We start from the raw sequence: 21,153 nt of genomic DNA on the forward strand, positions 1-21,153 counted from the left end.
TTGTTTAGAGTAATATAAATGCGAATAGAAGAGCATATAAAAATTCACACTATTAAGCTGCTAGAGAAACACTATTGTCAAGTGTTTATTCAAAAAAGAAAGCCAAACGCTTTTCTTTCATTTAAAGAAACTTCCTCTGCAAGATACTATAAAATTATTTTTATTGATTCATCTGATAGCTTGACAGTTATCATAGCTTACCTTCCAAATGGAAAACACACAAAAAAGAGGCACTTCCTCTGACAACAGAACACATATTGTATTTCAACATTAAATACACCAGTGAAAGTTAAACTTGAAAACAAACACATTTTTTGTCATGTGATACCCTAAAATTACAGCTTGTATATTCCTGATTTGGCCATTTCACAGTTTTGCTATACCACGCACACACAAAATACACATATATATCCAGGTTAATACATCTCTGTATTAATACAAACCAGAGGTGAAAAAGGAGGGTTGCTGCTAAGCTGGGGGATGGTTGAATGGGGGTCCTGGGACTGTTCAGATGTAGCCAGCTCTCCAGCTCGGAGTCTGAGCGTGTTGGGGTACAAAGGGACCCCAGAGGGGCTAAAACCTCTTTAACATCCCCCATGTAAAAGTACCAAAGGGGAAATTCCTGCCTACAAACTGGGCTTAGAGTTCCTTGTTTGGTTTATTAGCTGCAGCTGCACTTTCCCCACTTCTCCCTTTCGGCCGTAGTGTTGCTAACCTTTGTAAACATTTAAATGTACAATTAAAGTGCTCAGCTGTGTTCCATCTGAGCCACATCCCACTCCAGTTTTGAAAGCACAGCTCTCAGGAACCTCAACGTGATCTTACGGTTCCACAAAGAGCAGAATCTGGCTGTTAATAGGCAGATGTTAAGGTTGTTGCTACTATTCTCAGTTGAGGTTGACTGAGTCCCGGGTGGGCTTTGCTCTGTGCTGAATGCCCTGCTGCTTCACACAGCCCAACGCAGTAAACGTGACTCTCTGGTGAGTCATACATCCCTGTTTTTCAAAGAAGCATAAATCCTTCCTGCAAAGAATCCATCAATAAGATAAACCTATAAAATGAAGTTTCCAAAAACTGAAACATTTTGTAACCACTCCCAAGAAACTAGACTCCAAAAGATAAAAGGTATTTTTTCTTCCCTGGGTTATGGGCCATAATCACACCCTGCCTTGTGTCTACTTATTTATGGATCGCCTCCCCACATGAGCTTCCAGAGGGTGGCTGGGGAAGGTCTCTCCAAACCCTGACTGGCTCTATTCCCCACCTCGCTTCTCTGTGGAGCCTCTATAATCCAGGGTATTATGATATAGAATCAACAAATCAGGTTTCACTAGAAATGGGTAGGGTAAGAAATTTTAAGAACACACGTCACATAATTGTAAACCATGGTGTTTCTGTTGGCTTTGAATAAAGACCCAGGGGTCTCTAGTCCTCTCTCAAAAATTAGGGACACTAAGCACAAACATTGGAACAATTAATATCATCGCTGTAAGACTTTTAACATTGGTTACAATATGTGAAATTGTAGTTGCTCTTAACAACTCGAACTGAGCTGGCTCATGAATACAGAATGACCGCACGTTGTTAAAGATGTTATCAAATAGTTTTGAAAATACATTAAATGTTTTGTTACAGGAGATAACTTTCAAATTGTAAGGGTTTTTTTCTGTTTGTTTTTTTTAACATGGTTCTTTGACAGAAAATGTAACATATTCCTCAGCTTACCAGAGACTGGGTGGTGACACAGTGTCACAGACTGGACTCCATGTTAGTTCGACAGGAATTGTTGGGACAATTTCTGTACATAAGAGGCCTTATGAAAATCTTGTGAAAAAACATCCGAAATACTGGTGTTCTGAAAATTATGAAAATCCAAGGGTCCACAATGGAAATTACAGACAGAAAACGCAAGGCTCGGAGGTCTTCCATTTCTTCAGAGGTTCCATCTTTCTCATGGACGGTTTTAAATGCTCCATAGTAAGCACGATACTGTTATAAAGAAAAACATCCCATTATGATATTGAAAGGTTGATGGCAGAAATAAATGCACTTACCTTACTTTCGAAACATTAATTTTTTATGAACATGGCAACTCAGCATGGAAGATTCATTTTTTGTAAATGTATAAGCCGTAAAGGCCACAGCAGGTGGAGGGCTGAGCTGAAAGCAGTGGAAGGGACGTACTCCTGGGAGCCCGGGTCTCCATCCCTGGAGGCTGTTCTGACTGCTGTGAGGCTGCAGGGCTGGAGTCTCCAGGTCCCACCACGCAGGGGAGGAACTGAGGTGGGGCAAATCCAGTCCCCTGAATCTTTTACAAAACAGGGTCAGCACACTCCCATAAACACAGAGGTTCTCTTTTCTTCAGTTCTCCCTCCTTCCTTTCTTTCTTTCTGTCTTCTGACTAGTTCCTGTCCTCTTATTAGCTCAGAAATAAGCCTTACTTGTGAAATATCACGTGTATGGAGACAACAATGATACAGAAACTTTTAATCAATGTGCGGAGACAGGAAATACTCCAGTGAGAAGATTGGAGGAGACTTGTTTAACTCATGTGAATTCTTATTCTTAGAATAGATGGTTACCTTTCTGTGGTTGACACCCTCTTTCCAGACTAGAACACAGACACACACACAGACACACAGACACACACACACACACACACACACACACACAGAAATATAAGCCTACTTACTTGTGCCTGACTGCCTCTATTGTCTTGATCTTCCCTGAGGTGTCGGGGCTCCTTGGAACCCTGCAAACTGCCCTCTCCCATGGCTTTTCCCACCATTAAGCCTAATGGACAACACTTCAGCTAGTATTATAGTTGCCTCCCACTCTGTTGGAGGCCAGCCATTCCTTTCCCCATGCCCACTGAGATTTTAAATCCATAATGGGACAAAATGGACTCTAATGGGACAGAAAATATGTAAACTCAACATCTGTGGAAGGGGATATGAATAACTGCCCAGACCAGACCTATCCGGGGCAATCAAGGAATATGAGATGTGTTTTCCCATAATTGTTTCCTTACCTTTTGCTCTCTTTTTTATAGAGCATTTCAGCAGGCTCAGACATTCCCATCTATCACACTTGGAAGATATACTTATGGGGCACCTGGGTCTCAGCAGTTAAGCATCTGACTTCAGGGCAGGTCATGATCTCAGGGTCCTGGGATTGAACCCCGAGTCGGGCTCCACATCAGCAGGGAGTCTGCTTGTCTCTTTCCCTTTCCCTCTGTCCCTCCCCCTGCTTGTGCTCACTCTCTCTCTCAAATAAAATCTTTAAAAAAAAGAAGATCTGCTCATACCTGAATACCCTCTCCCATCATCATCGATTACTACTACTACTGCTACCGGCTAGTGCCCATGTAGGCCTCACTATATCCAGGCACTGTGCTAAGCATTTTATTTTAAAAACTTCTTTTCACTCTCACAAAAATCCTGTGAAGTAAGGATGATTGTTATCTCCATTTCACAGATGTGGAAACTGAACATTTACTTTCAGATCTCTGGGATTTTACTGCCGAAATCCTAGCTCCGTTCAAGGTCTGTCTCAAATACTACGCCCTTCAGGAAACCTCTCTGAGGTAGTGGCTCAGCCCATTCGCTTTAGAGTCTGACCATGCGGTTGGATGAAATCCTCTCACTGGCTGTGTGGAGTCGGGCAAGTTACTCCATTTCCTCATCTACACAATGGGGATAATTCTACCTTCCCTCTGTGACTGTTAGGACGTCTGAATAAGATGGTATGAGTAAGACCTTGACGACAGGTCCTAGCACATAATAAGAACTCAAAAGTTTGCTATTATTATTTTTTCAATTACTAGTGACTCCTTTTCTCCTCTAAACTCCCTTATGGCCCCAATCACTCCATCCCTCACCCAGTATTACAGCTTACATGGGCAGATGTGATATTTTTCTTATTTTATATCCCCACAACAAAGTACGGTGTCTTGAATGTTGTAGGACCAGCTACATGCTGAATTTGATCAATGGTTGACGATAGGCTATACACTTAAGTTGATTTAAAAAGCAAATACTTTAAGTAAGTTTGTTTTTACACTTGTTCCTTCCTCTTGAAAGTGGAGTACGGTGAAATATAATTCCAACTATTTCAGAATACTTGATTAGTTGGGATCTGAGTAATGAATTACATCTACATAACTAAAACCATTTTATTTCTATGCAGTATTTATCCATGCCAATTCTATTGCATATAATTAGGTTATTTGTATTTTCAAGTCACTTGATTTATATTAGAAATGTGTTGTTCTACCCCTGGCTTTTTAATTTTTATTTTTAGAGTTTACTAAAAATGTGACAGAAATTAATTCATTCATGACAGTGATCAAAGTACATAGTCTATTAATTCTGAAAAAGGTATCAATTTGAACACAATTTAGACTTTCAAAATATCTCTGTTGTTCAATACTATTCTCTAGAACACACTTTATAAATGCTCCTATAAAAGATGGCTAGATTAGGGGTGCCTGGGTGGCACAGCGGTTAAGTGTCTGCCTTCGGCTCAGGGCGTGATCCCGGCGTTATGGGATCGAGCCCCACATCAGGCTCCTCCGCTGGGAGCCTGCTTCTTCCTCTCCCACTCCCCCTGCTTGTGTTCCCTCTCTCGCTGGCTGTCTCTATCTCTGTCAAATAAATAAATAAAATCTTTAAAAAAAAAAGATGGCTAGATTAATGAATAACCTCAGAATATATGTACTGCATGTTTAAAGTAGTTCAGTTTACACAGGGAATTGGTGTGAGCAGAGCTCCCTCTATTGGATTTAGGAGTCCATGAAAAAAATGTTGCTGTTGCCAATTTGCTGGAGATTCACGTAGCTGGATACCCCTGCTGAGGAGAGCTCTCTGGATTCTAATGCCCCTTCCACCGAGTTCATCCATCACAACATCCTAGACCTCATTCTTTAAATCCACTTTCTACCCTTTTCCCTGGGCCCATGTCTTGCCCACCATCCCTTACATACCTCAGTCACCTTCCTTCTTTTTGCCCACCAGAATGAAAGACATACGTGAGTTATCTCAATGGCTTCATGCAGGATGTCCTCCATCACGTTCCTGACTCCATGATTCTGATGTATGCAATTACACAAGCTCATACTTATCTTTACCTGGCTTGTAAAACTCTCAAACTATTATGTCTAATCTATCATTAGATCCCTCTCTCATCTGTCCCTGCTCCCCTACCAACCTCCAATGCATTGTAGGGTTTCTAAGGTAAAATTAATTTTGATGAAAATATGTTATATGCATTAGAGAATGTGCTGCAAACGGCTTCTACAGCTCATCTCATATTCTCTGTATTTTCTTCCTGAGGTTTTCAAGTTGGAAATTTGAAAATTCAATTCGGATAAGTATTTTGCTCTAATGCAGCATTATAGCAAAATTCATTTAAAAAATCAAACCCCAATACACTTTTCATTGGCTTAATAAAATAAAATATTCATGCTATGAGCAAGGTTTCTCTTTAAGGTTCTTTTCTCCCTTCATATATAGCCTTATTTTCCCCAATTACTAGATCCATTCCTTAGAAGAGTGATTTTCAAAGTGTGGGGGTTTCCAAAACTCTGTCAGCGTGTCTTCAGAGTCAAAACTATTTTCATAAAACAGAAATTATTTACCTTTTTCACTCACAGGTGTACAGGAAGTTTTACCAAGGATACCTGATGCGTAATGACATCATCACTCCCATGGCTAATGGAATACATACTGTGTATTCTTGTGTTTTCTATGCCTTTCTAAGGTAGTTGATTTTGGGTATTCACATATGTACATTTTCAGAGACTATTCTCAGTACTTCTGCACTCTTAACATGCTTTCTTCTGTTTTACCTGTAATAATCTCTATAATTTTATTATCATTCATTTAATCATTGTGAAAGCCCAAAGTTTTCCTTACACCTATGCAAAAACACAAGAAGTACGTTTCGTTAACTTGTTTTGCAATAATATTTAAAATGTTTATTTTAAATTTCTAATATGATAAAAACTGATAATGATCTACAAAACTAAAAGTTCTTTGCATCCTTAATAATTTTTAAGAGTGAAAAGGGGTCCTTAAACCAAAAAAATGTTAGAAAATCACTGCATTAGAAAATAATGTGCATTGGGTGATGAATGGAAGTTTTGGATCACTATATTGTACACCGGAAACTAATACTACACTCTATGTTTACTAACTGGAATTTAAATTAAAAATTTTTTTAAAAAGAAAATAATGCTATTTCCTGAGGAGATCATATTTCGTGGTTAATTTTCTATGTCCAGCAGGTAATAATAACAAATGGAAATCATAACTAGTAATAATAGTACTAATTTTTGAGGCCAGGCACCTGGTTAGGTGCTCTCTCTATATATTACTTCAAATCTTCATAACTATTTTATAGGGCAAGTATGGTTATCCTTGTTACGGATCCAAAAACTGACGTTAGAAAAGATAAATAAGCCACTGTCACAGCTGGTAAGTGATGAAGACTAATTCAAACCCATGCTTTATGCTAAAGCCCTTATCCCTCCTAGAAAGTTATAGTTCCTGTGAAGAAAGCTGTCTCCATTGCATATCTTTGGAATGTTGCAGTTTTTTATAAAATCATTTTCAAACCCATTATTTCCTTCCATCCTCACAATCCCCTATTAGTTATTTATTCAAGTCCCCTGAGAGACATGTCCAAATGCAATGCTCTCGTATTATGCTCTATTATGTTCTTGTCTGCATTATTATTACTATGACATTCAAACTGAGGACATAATATGCATGCATTTGGCTACTGTCTGCTTTTTCACAGCATAGATAAATAAGGCTATGAGTTTTGAGCAGAGGTCTTGAAACATTCTCTGTAAGGAGCCCAAGAGTAAATATTTTAAGTTTTATAGAATAAGAGGCAAAGGGTGAGTATTTGGTAGGTACTTTTATAGCAAAAGAGAAAACACATTTCCACAACTTTCATTGATGAAATTTAAAATGTAATAATAATCAAGTACTTTTGGGGGGATAATTCATGTCTACCATGGAGAAAAATCAAAGCCTTTTTTTTTCTTGGAATAGAATTTGAGTTAATTGGAGTTTAGAATTCCTATGCACTCTCATCACACTGATGGCAAAATCGGTTCATTTGCAAAAGCAACTCTTAATTCCACCCACTGTACAAAAACAGCAGCAGGACGGATTTGGATGGTGGGCTGTGGTTTGCCAGCTCCTGCTTTGAAGTGTGGTTCTCCAGATGGGATCCCTGGGCCAGCAGGTTTCACCTCACCTGGGAACCTGTTAAGAATAAGAATTCTTCCAAAACATCTGCATCAGAAACTGGGGGGGGGGGGGGGGGGCAGCCATCTGTGTTTTTAAAAGCCCTTTGGTGATTCCCAGCAGGCTAAAGTTTGAGAACCACTGCTAAATATCTATCCCTGTATCTTCTCTATTCATATAGATATAGATTTATTTATTCATTTTGGGGAATTCTGATCTTAACCCTGCATGATGATGCCACAGACAACTCTTTTCCCACACATTAAGTCCTTCGTTTTAGGAAAATCACAATGTATTCCACCTTTATCCAATCTTGAAAGTAACATCCAAAATTGCTACATTGCCATAAGAAACAACAGTCCTATTCACAGAAGTCTCAGCGTTCAAAGGCACTGAATTGGCAATGAATTTATTTAAATGCTGTTCGTGTTGAACAAGTACGCTGGGGCTTGGGGAGAGGAGCAACACTCAAAAAGTCTCCTCAGCATCTGCCGCTGCCAGAAGTCTTGGCCTGGACCCCAGGAGGAAATGAAATGCCTTCAGAACGACTCGTAATTCAATCTCCACCACCACCCCCGTTAGTAAACTGAAACCCGAGATAATGACTTTCATGTCACCTCGCTTGCCTAAACAGACACAAGACCTGTCAAGGCAGGTCATCAGAACGACACCACTGGCTAAACCGTACGTACCTACAACACCTGCCTGTCCAAACAGCCTCTCCGCCTCTATCGCCACCATCCCTCGCGGCGGCAGCTCCCAGGAACAGCAGCCGCCACTCCTCAAAGTTTCCGTAGGAGTTTTCAAAAAAACTCTATCTTTAGTCTCTCACCTGTGCAAATCACTCTGGCATGATTACACCTTCCCTTATTCTCTTTACACGCCAACACCTGGGGAAAAACTCCCAGGTGCATTAGCCCATATCACGAGCCATTAAAAGCATGGGCGGGTCTAAGAAAGAAGACTACCTAGCCACCGGGAAGGAAAGGACGCGTCCTGCCAAGGAGGAACCAAATCTGCTCCTCAAAATTCTGAGGCGAAAAATAACCCCGAGATCTTCCCAGAGGAAAGAAGAGAGGAGGGGGGTACTGCTAACCGGAGAGGTTTCGTGGGACTAGGAAGACACCATCAGACTCGGTCTTTCCCTTCCCTGTTCGGGCTCGACAAATGCGGTTCCATGTCCTCGGGGCTGTGGAGGGAACGAGATCTCGGGAGCGCCACAACAAACCGTCCTGGCCCAGGGCGCACGCAGCTCCTGCTGCGCGGCGCCCACCACGCTCCACCCTTCCTCCTGCACCCGCGGCCGGCCGCCCTCCACTGCCCCCGCAGCCGCGGCGCGAACGGACTCACTATTAAAGGCAGGGAGCACAGAGTGAAGAGCACGGTCATGAGCGCCAGCAGCAGCAGGTGGTCCAGCTCCTCCAGGGGCTGCGCGGCCGCCTCCTTCTCGTCGGCGCCCGGCTCCACGCGGTCCCGAGTGCCGGAGCGCGGGCGCCGCCGCAGCCGCCGGTGCATCGCGTAGAGGTTGCGCATGGCGCTCAAGTTGCACAGCACGATGGCGAGGACCAGCAGCGCCATGAGGCTGGCGTAGAGCACGGAGTAGCCCAGCACCGACATTGAGCGCTCCTCGTGCACCATCTGGATGAAGCACCAGGTGCCAGGACAGTACTGCACGAACTTCCCGAAGCCCGCGAAGGGCAGCGCGCAGAAAGCCAGGCAGAAGGCGCCCACGACCGGAGCCACGAGCGCGCCGCGGCGCAGGGTGATGTGCCGTCGGTAGAAAAAGGGGTGCCCCAAGGACAGCCAGCACTCCAGGGCCATGGCCAGGAGCTGCAGCGTCGAGGCGAGCCCAAAGAAGGACATGAAGAAGGCGAAGGCTTGGCACAGCGAGCTGCCCGACGCGGGCGCCAGTCCCCACAGGCTCCGGTTTTGCGCGTAGGCGGCGAGCACGAAGGGGCTCACGAGGGATTTGCCCAGCAAGTCTGTGACCGTCAGGCAGCACACTAGCACGTAGAAGACCGAAGGCGGCGGGCGCGGCGGGCACGACCCCAGCCCCGAGCGCGCCAGCAGCCCCAGGGCCAGCAGGTTGCCCAGGAGGCCCGCGCTGAAGAGCACCCCGCCCATCGTCGCCGAGTTGCCCTTCTCCACCGAAGTGCTGTTGTGGCAGCGGTAGAGCGGCGGCCGCATGGTGGGCGGCGCAGCGGGCAGGAGCCGGGCTGAGAGAGGGCTAGGGCCCCGGCGTCTGCGTGTGGGAACCCCCGCGGCTCCGCGCGGGACTTCGGACGAGAGGCAGCTCCGCGGGCGCGGGGCTGTTCCGCACGGCAGGCGCCTCCTATCTAAACTCTGGGTCACACCCCGCCTCTCGGGGCGGGCCGCGCGGCCGCGTGCGCACCCCCAGCTGGCTTTGCGGAGCCCGCAGCGGCCGCGCAAATATCTCCGCGCTGACGCGCCGGTCCGAGGAGAGACAAGCCCTCGTGCCCAGAGTCGGAAAGAAAGAAACATAGCCAGAGCCTGAGCTTCCTACAAGGCAAGAGAACTGCTGAAGTGGAGGGGAGATTAAGCCACAGCCGCTAGGGAGGAGAGGGCGTGAGGAGGAGGTCGTGGCGGAGCCCTGGGAGACGCGAGGAGGGGAGGCTGAGAAAAACCACCAGTTTTTGAATTAGTGGGGTAAGGAGGGGTAAAGGTAACCCACATGTGTATAATACTTAAGCCTTGGCGTGCATCGTCTTCCAGGTCCGTGCAAGCTGAACAATGATCTTTGTTGTATAGGGAAGGAAAGTGAGACCTTGCGTGGTTAAGCCCTCTTTGCCCAAGGTGACAGAGCCAGTAAGTGGCAGAAGCGGACCTGGAACCGGGATCTTGTATTCATGGAGTCCATCGGTCTTGCTTTCATGCCTTCTCCTCTGGAGAGATTGGCTAGATTTCGGGAAAGTGGCTCCAGGAAAAACCAAGAAGAGATGCTGGCCCTGGGTACCATGAATCACAATGGTTGTGTATAGACAGTGGGAGGAGTATGGTTAAGAGCACTAATGCTGTTATCATACAGACCTGGGTTCAAGTCCTGATTCTGCCTGCCCCTCACTGCTTTTGTGACCCTGAGGGACTTGCTTAACTTCTGGAGAGAGAATCTCTAGCCAGCCTGCTTGGCTCTTCTGAGGCTTAGGGATAACATTTGTAAAGTGCAGACACCTAGCAAGTACTTGGTACAATGCAATTGTCAGGATTCTCACCTGTTTTTGGAAGTCTGTTTTAGCTGAAATTTAACTGCATTTTTTAGCATGGATTTTGAAACCAGAAAACAGCAGACTTGATTTAGAGCTTTCTCGCTCTGTTTTGTGACTACTAGAAAACATTTGTTCCCTTCTGGCTTTTGACTTGCCTGCATCATAGAGACAAGGCACTTCATGCTGATAAGTGTGATTTCTTTCTTTAACCCTTGGTAAGCTGGGAGAGCAACTGGCGTTGAGTGCGGAATTTGAGTGGGATTACCGAGACCATATTACACAAGCAAGTAGATTATGCTTGGCTTCAAGAAGCTCCTTCTTAGGCTCAGTGATTGTTTTGATGGATAGACTCAGGGGGAGAGAGCAAGGCTCTTGAGCTTTCGATGTAAAAGCCAGAGAAGCTGCCTCCAGACTGAAAGCTTGGCCAGAAATTCAGGCCATGGGATCGAGATGAAGAGTCCAAGCTTTGGAATTGGATAGTTCTGGAATTGGATAGCTGTGACCCTGGGTTAGTTTACTCAATCTCTCTAAGTAAATCTCCTTGCAAATAGGATATGGGATTTATGCTGACCTCCTAGGGTTGCTGTGAAGTTGCAAAAACCCAATGTGTTTGGCAAAGAGTAATAATATCAACAATAATAATAATAAACATTTATAGACCTTTATACATGCTAGGCACTTTCAAATCCTTTCACGTCTGTTGATTCAGTTAATAAAAGGCCTTCCACAGGGTGAGTTCCCTTGTCTTCTACCTTCTCCCAGTCATCCCCACCTCCAGCCCTTAATGAAGAATGAAGGGTTTAGAGGAGCACCACTTGAGTTGATGAAGTGGAAGAAGGAGCAGGGTCTAAAACCAAGACACAAATCTGATGACATCTCAAGTCTCCTTTCCAGACAAATAGACACACACACACACACAAGCGCACACACTCACAATTTACACTAATTATAGTGTGTTACCAGTTTCCTAAAATCCCACTGTGGTGCCCAGAGGATGCCCAATGGACTCTAGCTTAAGAAACCTCCCCTAAGGACGTTGTCCAGGGGGGTTCTCTGAAGCACACCTACTCCAATTCTTTGCAGACTTATTGTTCTGTTACAGCTGCCCTCACCTCTGTACCCCTTCCAAGATTAGTGCACAGGGAAAGAGGAGTCCACAAATGTAAGCAACTTTTTAGAAACAACTCCAAAGAGTGACTGAAGGGAGAGCTGTGATCCTTGATAGTGTTTATATACATCATGCGTCAAAGGTTGATGGCCTTGCATGGGTACAATTCAGGAAACCACATGTTTCCTCCTGGCTAACGTAACTGGCCTTTACCATGGGGTTTCCGGCTGCTTTCCTGCCCACTTTGCTCTTGTTCAGCCTGCTCAGTTCTCAGGCTTAACTTCAGAGTCTCCTAAGAATTCTGATTTTACAAATGTACTGTTCGGCCAAGAAAAGTGTAATTTGTTCACGCGTCATGCATTTTTTTGAGCTCTTACTTTGGTGCTGGGCATGGCAGGCAGTGACGTATGTGGGCTCTCAGTGCACAGCAAATAATGGAAAGCAGATGTCCTGTGACTTTTACATAGTTACACATTTTTGTATCAGTTTTCAGAGTAATAAGGCTAAACTTTTTTTTCCGGTAAGAGGAAAACTTCTAATGAAAATGTCTTAGGCCCAGTTATATAGTAAATTATCTTAATTATTGGCAGAGCCGTACTAGGCGGCTTAATTGGCTTATAAAACAGTCTGGAAAGATATGCATGGCATAATGTGAATAGACAAATCTGAATATGTAATTATGATTTTGTAATTATAAAAACCATATATGCTCATGGACAAGACCTGGAAGTTGAAGTAGGCAAAGGAAACTGACAAACTTGAGAAGGGATGGTAGAAAAACTTCTTTTGGGTTTCTGATATTTCCAATATAATATCTGTAATAGTTATCTCAAAAGATTTTAAACAGGAGGCAAGTGTATGTTCACAGCCTGGTTTTAGGGAGGGGAGGAGAAGGAAAATGAATAGTATTTCCTAGATCCTTCTTGACTCTGCTTCTAAATTGTATCCATCCCTCACTCCTAATGAACCGCAAGCAATACGTCAGGCTGTGGATTGTGAAAAGCAGAGAATGGAGAAGAGGAGAGCTAAAAAGCAAAGAACAAACTGGCTACCAGTTTTGGATAGAGTATCTTCTGCATGCTCAAAGCCATGCTGGAAGAACGTTCTTCACATTCAGTAGGTGGGATGGTAGCACAGCAGCGTGCAGATGATGGGCAAGGTCTCTGGAGTCAGACTTGGTGAATTCAACTCTCAGCTTTGCCCTTTAATAGTTTTGTACCTTTGAGCGAACTTACCTTTCTAAACCTCAATTTCTTTGTTTGTAAAAATGAGGAGAGGACGGATAATTGTACTAAACCTGTGGGTAGCTGTGTGGCTGAAGTAAAAGAAGCCGCAGAGAGCGGTAGTTCTCACCCTGGCTGCATTCACCTGGAGAGAGCTTTAAACATTTTTGAGGCTTCAGCATCCCCAGCCAATTATATCAGACTCTCTGGGGATGTTTTCCTGGCTTCAGTATTTTTGAAAGTCCCCAGTTTGTTCCACTGCGCAGCTCAGGTGAGAACCACTACTAGTTCATGTTAGTGTGAAGCCCGGTGCTATGATATGCTTTGCAAGGCTCTGCCAGTGGGGTTAATGTTTTCATTCCTGCCAACCGCACCAAAGAAGTTTTTTTATCTCCCTTTTTGCAGGTAAAGAAGGTGAGACTCAGGTTAATAACTTCTTCAAGCTCACATAACTAACAAGTGATGAGGAAATAATGGCATCTAGATCTTTGGGATTCCTTAAGCTTCTGCTTTGGAGAAAAGGAAGAGCAGAGAAGATAAGAGAGTGAGAGAAAAAGAAAGGACTCTGCAGTTCCCTGTGTGCGCTCGGAAGTTGGGAGGTAGAGCTATCCCCGGGGTCAGATAGCATGTGTGTCCTCTACATTTCTGCTGGCCACATAATATCTTGTGACCATGTCAGCACAAATGTCATCTCAGCATCTGTTTGCTAGTTTTCAGGTAGTTTAGTAAAGTCTTCATTTTGTCTGATTCTGATTCCAGTTTTATAGTGTACTGCAACCTTTCATCCAGCAAGAAATTCCACTTTGATATCTTTTGCTGTCAGATTAAATCCTTCAGAGATTCTAGGGAATAGGAGTGTCTTGGCCAACCTTCGGTTGACCTCTTGTGTCCGCGTGAAAATCCGAATCAGAATCTCTGTATGTTCAGAACTTAGAGAAAACATACTCTAAGTTTTAGCCTGAATATAGTTTAAACCCTGAAGATCACAAATTTTTGAAAATGTCTTTGGGTGTTGACCTATGAGTAAATAAATGGTAGAGTAATATATTTGTTAACTCAATTATAGGTTGTGACAGTTAACTGGATACTGAGGTTTTCTGGTATCTTGCTTGTGGTTCTAAGGGAAGTTATTGGAAGTGTGGCCAGTTCCCTGTGAAACAGACTCTGAGATGGAGATTAGCATGTAGGATATTTATTAGGGAGGGCTTTTGGATTGACATCTGTGAAAGGGAAGGAACAGAAGCAGGATTGGGCAGAGAGAGAAGTTGTGCTATGATACAGTTTCAATAAAAGGTCTTACCCAAACCAACCAGAAACTCAGAAGCTGAAAGGGGCCCCAGGTTATCCTGAGTTGGAGGTGAGGGCCTTTACACCCTGGGGTGGGCCAGGCACTGGGGTCCAAGGGTAGGGCACATGGCCTTGGGTACAGCTAGTCTCTTGAGACAAAGCAGTACCTGGAGGAGGATGACAGCTAAGAGCTATGTGTCGGCATCTGGAGGAATAAGTCCTTTTGTCTGGGAGGCGATCTGCGTGGGACATCACAGTGACCACTACCGGGACGGTGCTGATGAGCGTCTCAGCTGAGACCCAGGGGCAGTGGCCCTAAAGCTCCACCTATGCCTATCTCAGGTTTAAAGGAGCCTCCCTAAACACATTTCTGGTGACCTGAGACAAGGTAGACCCATGCCTAGGTCATAGCACTCAACGCTGTTTTTTAATTCATAGCATTTTTGATCTAGCTTTCCTTAGCATAGTCTTGAATTTTTATTTCATCTCTCTGATTACTCAACGGTCTTCTTCAGATTCTTCCCAGAAGTTCCTTACCCTAATCCCCAAGCCTAAGTGACCCATAGCATTTACTATATTATATTGTGTTGTATGTTTGCATGTTGAGGTGTGATTCTCTCAAGGGCAGGGTTCATATCTTGTTCAACTTTGTCCCCCCACCCCCATGTCCCAGCACACACCGGTAGGCACACAGTAGGATCTCAGTAAATGTTTACTGCATGAATGAGTAACCATGATACCTTCTATTTTTCCTTGTCTTGAAAGTCTCTATTCTTGAGTCTTAAACAATTTTGATCGCTGCTACTAAAAAGCAAAGATATTCTTCCATATTCAACTACCAGGCAGAAAGCCCAGCTCAAATAAATAAAGGTTGTATGCACATACAAGTCTGGGTCTCAAAACTGTTTCATGTACCTGGCTGTGGCTCTGGAGGGAAGACCTAAAGGAAATAGTTGTGATTGACTTTTGAAATCAGTTGTTTCTCTGTGTCCATGCTAATTTATATGGAAGATGAATTATTTAAAATAACACACATTCTTAGTAGGAAAACCTTAGGACAAACAACTGGGAGAGTTGGAAACTTCCAAGTTTAAGGATGAATTATTATACTCAATATGACTGGGGAGAGAGAAGGAGAGATTATCTGCTTTAAATGTTTCTGCGATCGTCATTGTGATAAATGTGCTCCTGTTACAAAGTAATGTGAATTGCACAAAAGCTATCCACAGGCACGCCACTTGTAACAGTAGTCCGTAAACGTCATCTAAGGGAGGAAATGTGGTAAAGGAATGTTGGAGACTTAGATTTAGAGTCTGCGGAGTGAATGAAATGAGCAAGAGAATTGTTGATCTGGGCAGTGAGACACTGTGATCTCTGTATGTCTTACAAACCTCATCTGTATCTTTCTTGTCCTTGGCAAAAAAATGTGATTGTGAACAACAACCAACAACTCAAATTTTGCAATTTTGGCTCTCTTGCGGATTTTATTTTTTTATTTTTATTTCAAAGATTTTATTTACTTGAGTGAGAGAGAGAGCACAAGCAGGGTGAGGGGCGGAGGGAGAAGCAGACTCTGCACTGAGCAGGGAGCCCGATGCAGGGCTCAATCCCGGAATTCTGGGATCATGACCTGAGCCGAAGGCAGGTACTTAACCAACTGAGCCACCCAGGCACCCGTCTTTGGAGATTTTAAATACAAATTCATCTTGAGCTTATCTCATCCATTTGCTTATCTCAGTAGTCTTCAAACTTCATTATTATTATTTTTTTACAACCGTAAAGGCTGATGAGTCTGATTGTGTTTGGGAACTATTCTTATGTCATGGTTTATGACAACAATAGTAAGAGAAAAAAATATTGAGTGATAAACTTGTTATGGCAGAGAGTAAAGAAGAAATGCTAATCTTTGGCTTAGAGGACTGATCAAATGAAATTTTCTGCCCTGGAATGTACTGAGTCAAGGAGCAGGGACTGTGGCCTGTTCCAGTCATGCCTGCTGATTTGGCTAAGCCAGAATCCATTATTGAATTAGCTTAGCTGTGAGGCAGAGACTGCTAGTTGCCTACCAAATCCATTTCTTCTTCTTGCGCAGTCACATAAACTACATTTTCCTGCCTTCCTTGTCATCGTGTGTCGCCATATAACTACATGCCATGCTCCATACCCTTTTCCCATCTGCTAACTGAATGTAAAGCACTTTGAGTTACTAGGAAAACGTAAGCCAATATATGGAAAGAGCTTATGTCCTGGAATGACCATGGAGAAGGCTTGCTGTTGGCCAGGAACACACATTTCGGGTGTTGTGCAAGCAAATAAAAAAAAAAAATACTATTGTCTAAGCTGATAAGAATTTAGAATTTATCTGTTAGAGCAGCTGGCATTAATCTAACAAACACAAACTTGTCAGCTTATATTTCATAAGGCCGACACTACTGCAAGAGAGGCTGGGAAATGTTGCCCCTTAGTTGTACACGTCACAACTCGGAATACAGTTGGAGTTGTGCTGGTAAGAAAGAAGGGGGGAATGGGACATTTGGTGCTCAGCCAGCAGTCTCTGCCACAATGTGTAATAGTTGAGATATCGCAAAGTGATTGAAGAAAATGAGGACTGAGAAAAAATCATTCCTTTGGCAACTAGACAGTCACTGATGACCTTTGGGAGCCCAGAGTAGAGCCATTAATAGATTGCAGTGAATGAAGGAGGCATGGGCCATGAGTCATTGGAAACAGCAGTTAGTTTGGGCTGTGAATGGAAAGAAAGAAATGAAAAGTTTCCGTAGCAGAGGAGTGAAGTAAAGGATTTTCAAACTGGAGTAAACTTGTTCACACTTTCAGACCTGACAAAGGAAAACCAGTAGAAAAACAATAAAATTCTGGAGAAAGAGATGACAGAAGAAAACTCAAAGATACTGGGATGGGTCTTGGCAGGGAAGAAGAGATCAGGAAAGGAAAAGAAAGATCTTCTCCCATGATAGGAGTTAAGAAAGGTGGTACATATAGAGACAGATATCTTGAGGGGAAAAGTTGGGCTCCATGGTAGAGCTGACCCTAAGTAGCCTCATTTGTTCATTCGCCAAAGACCATCGTAGACAGAGCTGTGAACGCGAAAGACGTGGTCCCTGCCTACATGGACAGAGAAGAGGTGATGATTAAGCAATAAATTACCTAAACAAGAAGAGTGAGGTGATGAGTTTGTCTTGAAGGTATAGAGTGTCAAGGGTATGAAATATGAGAAGAGTGGAGCAGCCAGTGTGGGGGAAGGCACTGAGACGCCACTAGGACGTAATGGTTAACAGCAGTGAGAGCACAGCTGCAAGGAGCATGAATTTGTAGTGAGTCCCTTAACATACTTTACTTTCTCAGTAAGCATGTTCTGTGACCCCAAGGCAGGAATGGAAAGAAAACACCCGGGTCTGTTCAGGGAGTATTCTGTCTCTAATGTTGTGTGGTAATTTTTGGAACAATGGTCCAAATAAGTGAAAATTCTATAAAATAAATTATTTAAAATCCATTAGTTTTATTATCTTTGCCTAAGTTGAAGAGAAAAAAACACTAATAGGGACAAGTTACACTTTGGTAAACATTAATTTTTATCATATGCAAGTTACTTTGAGCCCAGATTGAACATACATTAAAGAGTTCTTAATTTCTTGAGCATGGTTTGGAAAAAGTTAATGATTTTAAATTGAATCACTGTGATAGAAACCAACTGCTCACTAACCCAGTTTCATCTTTTTCCTGGGCACTCAGCTAGAGGACATCTCTCAGCCTCTCTTACATTCAGATGTGGCTGTTGCCTGAGTTCTGACGCACGGAATGTAGGTGGAAGTGACGTGTGCCACTTGCAGACTCCACCTACGAAAACTAGCCATTCGTGATCCTTTGGTCACTCTCTTCTTTCACCTGCTGGCTGAATGTAGAGCAACCAGTGGAGGACTCTGAATACTAGGGATTGAAGGAGCCAGGCTCACTGAATTCCACATGAAAGGCTGCCCCCTGAAAATCCAGTTGAACTCTACTGAGCGCAAAGTAAACTATTGTGTTAGGCCTCTAAAATTCTGAGGCTTTCTTCCCCTAAGTAATCAAATTAGTAATCAGATGGGAAGTGGGCTTACTTAATAATAATTCAGTTGCCTAGTCAGAAAGATAGCAAGCCCTTCCTAACCTTAAATTTCTTTACACAAAATTTTAATACATACCAATTTACTTAATACCTTTCCTATAATTGTGAACATGTTGGATAATGTGTTTATATATTTCTAGTCACTGATATTAAAGATTAATGGGAAAGTTGCTAAGAGGAAAGGGAGATGAAGTATATGTCAGAGCCTGGGAGGAGGCCTTTGGAATGCAGCCATGGGGAAGTTAAAGAATCTGAAGCATATTTCTTCCTGGGCCTTGCACCTGCATTCCTGACACCACCATGGGGAGATGGCTAAACTGCCTGAGCAGCAGTGCACCAAGGTGAGCTGGAAGGAAGTTGTCAAGGGAATGCCCAGTTTTTTAAATCACAGGAACGGGGAAGGAGGGTTTGAGAAATACCCGAGTACCAACCTAGAAGTCTATACTCAGTGAAAATATTCTTCAAATCAGAGAAAAACAAAGACATTTCTCAGCACGGAAAAGCTAAGAGAATTCATCACCGGAAGATTCACACTAAAAGTAGTAAAGACAGTTCTTCAAGAGTGAGGAAAATGATTCCAGACAGAAAAACAGAAATGCAGGAAAGAAAGAGTAAACATGTGGATAAATCTAAATAAATACACACTCTGTAATGCAGTTATAATAATGCCTTGTGCAGTTTAAATATGCATAGAACTAAATGCAGGACAACAGCAGTACAAAAGGCATGAGAGGGTAGAGTTAAAATGTTTCCAGATTTTAACATCTAGGAAGTGGTAGAATTATTAATATATACACTACATAATAATAAGTCAAGAATGCATACCATAATCTCTAGGGTAACTGCTAAAGGATAACAAAAGAATATACAACCAGAAAAGAAGAAAATGCAGTAACACAAAATATTTAGCTAATTCAAAAGAAGGAAAAAAGAAGAAAAAGTATAAAACAGGACCAATAAAGAACAAATAGTGAAATCCAAACACATTGTCGATAATAGTAAATGTAAATGAACTAAAGTCATTACAGATTTTTATTTATCTATGTATTAAAGATTTTATTTATTTGAGAGAGAGAGAGATTGAGAGACCAAGAGTAGGGGAGCAGAAGAGACGGAGAAGCAGGCTTCCTGCTGAGCAGAGAGCCCGATGCGGGACTCGATTCCAGGACCCTGCGATCATGACCTGAGCCAAAGGCAGACGCTTAACCAACTGAGCCACCCAGGTGCCACTCGTTATAGATTTTTAATTTGAAAAAGAAATTAAACAGACTTTCACTGGTCAGAAGCACATAGCACATACCAGGCACAAAGAAACTAAGAAAATTAGAAATCTATTTATGTATCATTTACAATGAGTTTAGAAATAAAATAGTTTTTGCAGACCACAGGTAAATCAGACATCTCTTCTGCCCCTGGTCTTTCCAAATGAGGTCTCCCAAGTTTTGAAACAGAAGTCAGCAGTGAGGAGATGGAGTGAATTGGAGGAAACGAAGACAAAAAAGGGAAAGGATTTATAACTCTTTAAAAAATTGACTTCTAGAACTTTTGTGAAACACCAATGCTTAAATATTTTTTTTAAAGATTTTATTTATTCATTTGACAGAGATAGAGACAGCCAGCGAGAGAGGGAACACAAGCAGGGGGAGTGGGAGAGGAAGAAGCAGGCTCCCAGCAGAGGAGCCTGATGTGGGGCTCGATCCCAGAACGCAGGGATCACGCCCTGAGCCGAAGGCAGACGCTTAACGACTGCGCCACCCAGGCGCCCCTTAAATATTTGAATTGGAACTAGGTAATTAATATTTTCAAGATATTAAAAGAGGTAATGAAATTAGAAGTTAGCACATCAAACCCATGAACATTAAATGAGGCTTTCGAGTGTAGGCTCTGGGACTCATAGCTAGGCAGATACCATTTGGGGGCAATCTTTACCAAAAGTTTCTCAGACTTGGGCTCCCATACATATTCCCAAAGTTCCATAAGGAGTTTTAATTTTATGTTTTCATTTAAATATTTTTCAAATTTACATTAATTTATTCTGTCTTATATAGTTAGTATGACCTAATATTTTCCTATATGTTTCTGTTCATATCACATTGGTATCAAGGCCTTCTGATGTCATGGGTTGGTGTAAAAAGAAATGTTTCACCCTTGTTACAATAAAGAAAAGCTGTAAAGAAATTGCTTTGCCACGTGGTACATAGTGATATAGGCCCACAAACCCAATAGAACTTACAAGGCAATAGTCAATTCCAAAATCATATTTTGAGTAGATGTGTTTTTTTGTAGATCTGGCATACCAGCTTCACAAAGTTCATCATTAGGAAATGTAGTAGTAAAGACCCAATGAAGACCTCTTTGTTAAATTTATAGTTTGGAGTAGATTTTAAAAAACGAGCCATCAAAATAATAGATCTGTGGTTTAAATGAGTTTATCACCTAAAAAGGAAAAATAAGGGGTGGGGGGTGGGAGAACGGGATAGACCGGTGATGGGTAGTAAGGAGGGCACGTACTGCATGGTGCACTGGGTGTTATACACAGCTAATGAATCATCGAACTTTATATCGGAAACCGGGGATGTACTGTATGGTGACTAACATAATATAATAAAAAAATCATTAAAAAAATAAATAAAAAATAAAAAGGAAAAATAGTAACACATAATAATGATGATTCATTACCTTCAAAACTAAGTTGTGATCTGTAGCTGGGTTCCCTCCTCTGTGGTCCAAATGAGAGCTTGGGGACAACTGTGGCAGGGTCCCAAGCAAGCAACCACAGGCATTCATGCCTAGGGAATCTGGGCTCAAGGGAATCTTTGATGTACTAGGGGAAATCAACATCAGCATGCCCAGACTCTTTGGGTCTTAGGAGATGAAGAAGTGTATAACCTCGCTAACTTCGAGAGATCAAGAGAAAACCAAGGAACAA

The 21,153-nt window shown here is 42.7% G+C and overlaps 1 protein-coding gene across 1 annotated transcript; it reads right to left on the minus strand.

Annotated features, from left to right (window-relative positions):
* Window positions 1-1,622: 1,622 nt before the first annotated feature.
* Window positions 1,623-9,612, minus strand: PTGDR (prostaglandin D2 receptor). The gene is made up of 2 exons (XM_045810516.2): window positions 8,610-9,612; window positions 1,623-1,989 (listed from the first exon to the last, which is right to left on the minus strand). The coding sequence occupies exons 1-2, from the start codon at window positions 9,444-9,446 to the stop codon at window positions 1,750-1,752; spliced, it is 1,077 nt and encodes a 358-aa protein (XP_045666472.2). The 5' UTR covers window positions 9,447-9,612; the 3' UTR covers window positions 1,623-1,749.
* Window positions 9,613-21,153: the final 11,541 nt, after the last annotated feature.

The sequence above is a fragment of the Ursus americanus genome, chromosome 26, assembly GCF_024610735.1.
Source record: "Ursus americanus isolate L20-20 chromosome 26, mUrsAme1.1.p, whole genome shotgun sequence".
Taxonomy (NCBI): domain Eukaryota; kingdom Metazoa; phylum Chordata; class Mammalia; order Carnivora; family Ursidae; genus Ursus; species Ursus americanus.